Raw genomic sequence first — 7,660 nt, forward strand, 5'->3', positions numbered from 1 at the left:
CCACATTTATGCAAAATGGTCATGGAAAATTTCGACAAACGAGTGCGTATGTGCATGCAAAGCCGTGGAGGCCATTTGCCCGATGTGTTATTCCACAAATAACCCTATCCTATGTACTTTATGATTCAATAAAAAAATAACAATCAAAAGACTAAAAACTGTGTTTTCTATTTAATTCAAATCTTGCGTTAATTTTGGGACACCCTTTATATGCTTTTCGAAAATCTGCGCACGCAGAATATTTGTTTAAATTGTTACTTTTCTAGAAGAATCTTGCTACGCTATGTTGTATGACGCAGTTACTTTTTCAGAAAGAATTTTTTCGAAGATGAATAACGGAAATATTTTACGTTACAAATATGCTCGAATTCGTAAAAAAATTGAATAAATCGTCAAGATTACTCGAATATAAAGTACTATTATATATTATTTGAAAATAATTCGCCAGAGTAAAGGAAATATTCTAACGTCGAATTTATTTTTCATAAATTTTAGAAATATTTCTCACTAGCACGACTGGAACTACCATAAGGATACGCATGAACATAAAAGTTAATCCGAACAAAAAAGCAATCTTAATGTTTAAAAAAAAATTCTTTTTTTTAAAAGAGAAACGTTGTCCCTGAGAAAAATTATTTGTTAATCATCATAAAACTTTTTATGTAGCATACAAAATTAAATCTTAATTGTATAACGAAAGTTAAGAAAAAAATATAAGTGACACGGGTTATGTTCAATGAGTCTACGATTTTTCTTTCTTACATCAAAAGAAATTAACAAAAATTAAGCACTTGATATAAGAATGAAATTCCGTTTTTTCTTCATTGAAAAAGTATATTTTTGCTTGTCGTAGACTAATATTATGTAAAAATTTTTCTAAAAAACGGCAAAAAATGAGAAAGGTTAAATTTGAGTTACTCCGACAATAAGAATACCATAGTATAAAAAAGCATGTGACAAAAATTTTTTCGAAATAATAACGAAAATGAGAGGAAAGGAATTTCCTAAGACGAACGATGGTGGGAGTGATGCTCATATGCGAGGAAGGGAGTTAATTTTATGTTGTCAAGGTTTGTTAGAATGTTGTTCGTAACCAGAGAGTTTTTATCATCTCCCACTCTGAAAATTTTTCGAGAAAATCTCTACGTGTAAAAGGAAGGAAACCAATCGAAAAAATTGTCCAAATCTACTAACTAATGGCGTGGCTAGAAATTTTTATTGATTAATCCTTCTTTGGGAATTTTTGTGAATATCACTAGCGTATAAATAGCGCGTATCAAGTGAATTAAGGATTAGTCTTATGTTGATTTTCTCTGTCAAGAGTTGATTTTCGTTGTGAAATTATAAAATCAATAGTTACGTTAAAAATGGCACTTCGCGAATCGCTTGCAAAATTCTTTACTGTCACCTGCAACTTGAATTAGTTGCAGTTGATTATTTGACAAAGTTGTCAGAAAACGACAAAGAGAATTATTTGGTTTTCGAGTGTTTCGCGGGTGAGTGCTCCAGTACATTGTTGTGCATTATGCACAAGCTGGGGCATTGCGGCGGCGATGCGAGATTGATGGAAATAATCTCGCATCATTTAGAAGTACGCGAGTGCTTTAATCATGAAGAAGACGATGTTGGAGGCTACATAGCTGATTTCAAGCGTCGCGCTGGAGGTAAGCAGTAACAATATATTTTTTGAAATAAATCAAAGAAAATTTTATTAAAAGTTCGCTTTATTAAATTCTAACATTTATTTCATAGTTTCGAATTGTATTGTAGTTCCGCACCGCGGGGGACACCTGTTAGCCCGATTTAGTTTGAGGCAACAACGTCCAGCCGAACAAGCGGTTAATGAAGTCGTATCAGCACGAAAGTTGAAAAATAATAAAAAATTAATTAGAAATTAAATTGCAAATTGAATTAAATAGTCTACTAAAATATTTAATTTTCTAGGAAGAGCACGAATCAAACCGTACGGAATTACACGCGTAATGAGCGCAACATCCCTGTGGTTATATTATCATCTGGTAAGTCGGATTTTAAAAATATTTCTCCCTATAAGACCAGTTTTGTATAAATAGAAATAATAATAAACAAAATAATACATAAGAATAATACTAATGTAAAAATATAATTGTGTTTTAGATGATGAATCGCAGGATTTCGCCCATATGCGTATATTGTGGAGTCCACTTATTCCAGCACGACATAAGTTTTAAAAAGTTAGCGAAAATCCACAGTAAGTTTATACAAAAGATAATAACAAAACTCAATCAACGGGCGAAGTAAGAGTCAACCACATTTTTTAAAATTTTCATAAAATTATATATTATATCAACAGCGATGAAACATCACGCAAAAATTAGACTATAAACTAATAAATTACAAACTAATAAATTACAAGTTTCGGCTACCTGTTTGAGCCCTCTTCAGACATTAGTATAATGTCGAAAAAAAAAATAATAACAGAATAAAATCAATTGTCGCAATTGTTCGCATATTCAGAATATTCACAGTTCGGGTGAGCCTTGATCTCGAAACATAATTTCCGTATGGTTGAACAGTCAAAAGTATTAAAAATGTCATTGGTAAAGTTCTAGTTAATAAAAAGGATAAATTAAAAAACAAAAAAACGTACCACCGACAACTACGCATAAATAAAATAATATAAAATACCAAAAATCTAACAAAAATAATAAAAATTATTTCATAAAAAACTCACCAGAAATCATACGTAAGAAGTTTGAATTAATATGTCCAAAAAGAAATAAAAAACTTATGAAATATGTACAGTGAGAAGGAGCGCAGATATGTAATCGTCGATGAATCGGATCATCGATCCCAATTTCCCCCAAAAGAAGTCCGTCCCCGACGAACTTCACGGACAGCGTGGAGTTCTTAAAGGAAATTCCTCCACCCCCACCTAGATCCTACTTCCGCATCCTAGAGAGTGACACTTTCGAGTCACTCATCACCCAATTCCCGCGGACTACTACCACATCTATCCCTCGGGGGGCCTATACAATCGGCCCTCATTATTTTGATCCTGCAGAAATCCGAAACGCCAAACCTCAACATCCAGTATCCCAGTATTCCTCCCGAATTCCGCCAATGCATTCCTCGTTCCAGTGGGATTCTTTTATAATCTTTTCCCTCCTTCCTCCGTTTCCATCCACGAAATAGATTGATCAAATCCCATCCGACTCTCCCGACTACTCGATATACATAAAGCATATGCCCGTTACCGAATAGACTATAGCGGTATTTATGTAATAAGTTAAAATGTATAGAGTAATTATAATAAATCCGCCGATTTATTAATCTGTTATTAGCGTCATTTTGATAAGCAACAATAAAAATAAATAATGTTAGTAAATATAATACATAAAAATAAATAATATTAGCAATTATTCTTCTCGTTCACTTATGAAACCCTCCATTAAACCCCGTATTCATTAAAACCTTGCCCTAACAAGCTCGCACGTGGTCCATTCCTGAGTTAAAGGGATTTCCCTGACTCGAAATTCGGATCGACGATCGCACCGCTCGTAGGAAACAGGTGTCATAGCGTCTTTACGAGACGTTGACCCATATTCCGAAGCGAGCAATAAAAGAGGTGCGTTCGACTCGCAGTGTTTGCTTCCGGACAGATACCTGCGAGACAAGAGTCTGACCGTCCTTCCACACTCCATCCTTTCTACTCCCTTCTCTTTTTACCATAAATCCATTTTTCCGGAGTTTGGACGTAACAGTGGAATTCGCAAAATCGAGCGTTTTCAATGGTATCTCGCTGCTGAAAATATTGCTATAATGACAATTTTAGTACTTTCGGATGCGGCGAGAATCCGTTATTTGACGATTGTGCGTTACTTACTTGTCTAGGGCGTGAGCCTTCTATTAGATTAAATATAATGTTTAACAAAATTAAAGGACTCTCATTATACAAAATAAATAACATAAATAAATCAAGGGCAAAGTAAGAGTCGACACAATTCTTTAAAATTAAACGAAGAATATATTCCAATTAACACGAGGTAAAATTACATAAAGCAAAATTAAAATTAAAATTAAAAGTTACAAGTTTCGGCTACCGGATTGAGCCCTCTTCAGATATTAACATAAAAAATCGTAGTAAAATCAATTATTGCAAATGTTCGCATATTCATTACATTCACAGTTCGGATGAGTCTTGATGTAGAACTCGACATTATTTCCGTATAATTGAACAGTCAAATGTATTACAAATATCTTGGGAAAGCTCCAGTTGATAAAAAAGATAAAAAAACTTCTTACAAAAAAATACACGCAAATAAATTAACATATCGGAAATGTAATAATAAATAAAAACTCACCAAAAATCATATGTAAAATATTCAAACAAGCATGTCCATATAAGAATAAAAAAACTCTTAGAATATATAAAGAAAGAAGGAACGCAGATGTGTAAAACGGACATTACGTGTCGATTATTATGTACGCTTGCTAATACGAATCACCACGGACTGAGAGAAGAGACGGTCCATCGATATCGCAAAGTCAAACTCTATTAGCTACCATCAACAAGATTTTACGCATTAAACTGTGTGACGCACACAGAGAGGTCAATTATTACAGGGCATTGCTTTTTTGTGTGGTAAGCGACCTTGCCTATTGTCTCCCGACAAGAATTTGCGATAATTTCTTGAACACGCAGGAAAAATCTAGTCATCTCTTTTTCAACAGAGAGAAAAGGAGACTCGAAAATAAATTTCTATGGTTAAGCAAAAAGAAAGATAAACAGGCTGTGAGGATTGCGCCAATACAGTATGGGTGTGGCTATTCATGTGAGGAGTCTACAACGTATGTTACTAATCCTTCCTTTGGTCCACAATATAGTTGTTTCCCGAGTTTCTTTATTTCCATACATCCTAATTCTTTTCCTTCACAAAAGTCATCTTCCTTAACCACAGTCAGAGACGGTTGGTTTTTGAACTTATCGTCTTCTGACATTCCTCGTAACATACGGTGTTTTTTTACAGTTGGGAGATAATTTTGAGCTCTCTTTAAATAATAAGAATAAGCTAATCTTTGAATGCATCAAGGAAGTGGAGAGTACTACGTACAGAATGCCCATTGATGGGAGAATTGAGGTTACGAACCATGCCATCCCTATCCTGAACCAGATTATCTCATCTCCTATCTTTACTTCACCAGTAGACAAACAACTGTTACACATGAAGTCTGATACGCGTACATTTGTATCGGCGCATCCGAACATTATTTTTACGCACGCTGACAAGGGTAACATCACGGATGCTATGGACAGCGACGCTTACATGACGAAAATGGCCTTATTAGGTGACTTGGACACGTATATTCCTGTTAAGAAAGATCCTATCAAGAAACAACAGCGTTAAGGTCTATGCTCACCACATGGAAAACGAAGGGTTATATTAATGATTCAAAGTATAAAGCGTTATACTGTAGCGATGGATCACTTCCGAGAGTCTGTGGGCTACTGAAGATCCACAAACCTGGTTGCCCTCTTAGAATCATCGTTTCATCGATAGGCAGTCCGCTGTATTTATTGGCTACATACGAGGTGTGATCAAAAAGTAAGGTGACTTTTCATTTTTATAAAAAAATATTCATTTATTCATCCAAAATTATGTTATCCCCTTCAAAATAATCCCCCTCTGATACAATGCACTTGTGCCAGCGCTTTTCCAGTCGTCAAAACACTTCTGAAATGCACTTTTGGGTATTGCCTTGAGCTCCTCCAGCGATGCAGCCTTAATCTCCTCAATCGTCGCAAATCTTCGTCCTTTCATGGGCCTTTTTAATTTTGGGAAGAGGAAAAAGTCGCAGGGGGCCAAGTCTGGTGAATACGGTGGCTGAGGCATGATGATAGTATTGTTTTTGGCCAAAAAACTACTCACTAGTAACGATGTTTTGGAACGCAGTTTTGGAACGAATTTCGCTGACATACGTGTCATACCCAAAACATCCGTTAAAATTGATTGGCATGAGCCATACGATATGTTAAGATCATCAGCTATTTCTCTAATCGTGATTCGACGATTTTTCAACACAATTTCTTTCACTTTCTGAACATTTTCGTCGGTTTTTGACGTGCTGGGGCGTCCAGAGCGAGGTTCATCGTTAACATTTTCTCGGCCCTCTTGGAATAACTTATACCATTTATAAACATTTTTTTTGCTCAAAGTTGACTCACCGTACGCCACTGTCAACATTTCAAGAGTTTTTGAACACTTAATACCATTTTTTACACAAAAATTAATACAAACTCTCTGCTCCATTATTTTCAAAAGCAAAAAATCGCCGAGCACGCAAACACGAGTCTAACCTTTATGCCTCTCACATAAAAACAACAAAACACATGCTATACAAGTCAAAACTGTGAACATATGATCGTGACGAGTGTACCAACACAACAAAAAAAAATTTTTTAAATTAGAGTGTACAGAGCGCGCGAAATTCAAAAAGTCACCTTACTTTTTGATCACACCTCGTACTTACATAACATATTATTCAAGACTATCCCAAAAGCGGATAATCACATCAAAAATAGTTTTCAACTATTCGAATAGTCGAACAATTAAAAAGATTACGACCCACAGGTGATCACAAGTTAATTTCACTAGATGTGACATCGCTTTTTATTAATGTTCCAATGGATATAGCGATCGATTGTATGAATGAGCAATGGAATTTTATTTCTAAGGATTGCTCTCTGTCTAAGAACGAGTTATTAAGGGCGATAAGATTTGATAGGGGTATAAGATTTGTCTTGGATTCCACTTTTTTCTCTTTCGACAATAAGATTTATAAGCAAAGCTTCGGTACTCTCATGGGCTCTCCTTTATCACCTATAATTGCGGACCTAGTGATGAGGAGACTAGAAACGGTGTCCTTGAGGTCATTAAATCTAGATATCTTATTTTATTACAAATACACAGTGCGGCAAATATGTTCCCGGACACGAACCACATCTCAGCAACCAGTGGCAACATCTGTGCGTTCAAACATGCATTTGAAAGGTTTAACATTTCCCTATCATCTGTCAAAGTTTCATTCATTTTGGTTGACATATAACGAAGATATCACAGTTCATGTTAAACAAGATTTTGGTCGAGGTAGAAATTTTAATATGGAACAAAGAGCAGTGATTAAATTTAACGCAAAACTTGGTAAAAGTGCATCAGAAACATTCCGATTGATGCAACAAATTTACGGCAATCAATGTCTAGGTCGTACAGCTGTTTTTGAGTGGCATAAGCGTTTTTTAGAAGGCAGAGAGACCCTTGAAGATGACAAAAAATCAGGTCGGCCAATTTTGGTTCGAACTCCCGAAATGATCGAAAAAGTACGTAATTTTGTTGCAAACGATCGCAATGCGTCACTAAAAATGATGGAGGAGGCTTTAAATATCAGTAGAGAAATGATTCGAACCATACATGAAGATTTGGGTAAAACGAAGGTTTGTGCGAAGTTTGTTCCACACACATTAAGAAGCGATCAAAAATCAATGAGAATCAATCATTCCAGAGACATTGTTGCAGCCGCAGCAAATAATCCAAACTTCCTAAAATCAATTGTTACGGGTGATGAAACATGGTGCTTTCAATATGATCTAGAAACTAAGCGTCAAAGTGCGGACTGATGCACT

At 35.4% G+C, this 7,660-nt stretch overlaps 1 protein-coding gene across 1 annotated transcript; it reads right to left on the reverse strand.

Moving 5' to 3' along the window:
• Positions 1–5,597: 5,597 nt before the first annotated feature.
• Positions 5,598–6,224, reverse strand: LOC108748444 (putative uncharacterized protein FLJ37770). Its single transcript, XM_018486631.1, has one exon. It carries the CDS (start codon positions 6,222–6,224, stop codon positions 5,637–5,639), a length of 588 nt encoding a protein of 195 aa, XP_018342133.1. The 3' UTR covers positions 5,598–5,636.
• Between the last annotated feature and the right edge of the window lie 1,436 nt (positions 6,225–7,660).

The sequence above is a fragment of the Trachymyrmex septentrionalis genome, unplaced genomic scaffold, assembly GCF_001594115.1.
Source record: "Trachymyrmex septentrionalis isolate Tsep2-gDNA-1 unplaced genomic scaffold, Tsep1.0 scaffold220, whole genome shotgun sequence".
NCBI classification, from domain to species: domain Eukaryota; kingdom Metazoa; phylum Arthropoda; class Insecta; order Hymenoptera; family Formicidae; genus Trachymyrmex; species Trachymyrmex septentrionalis.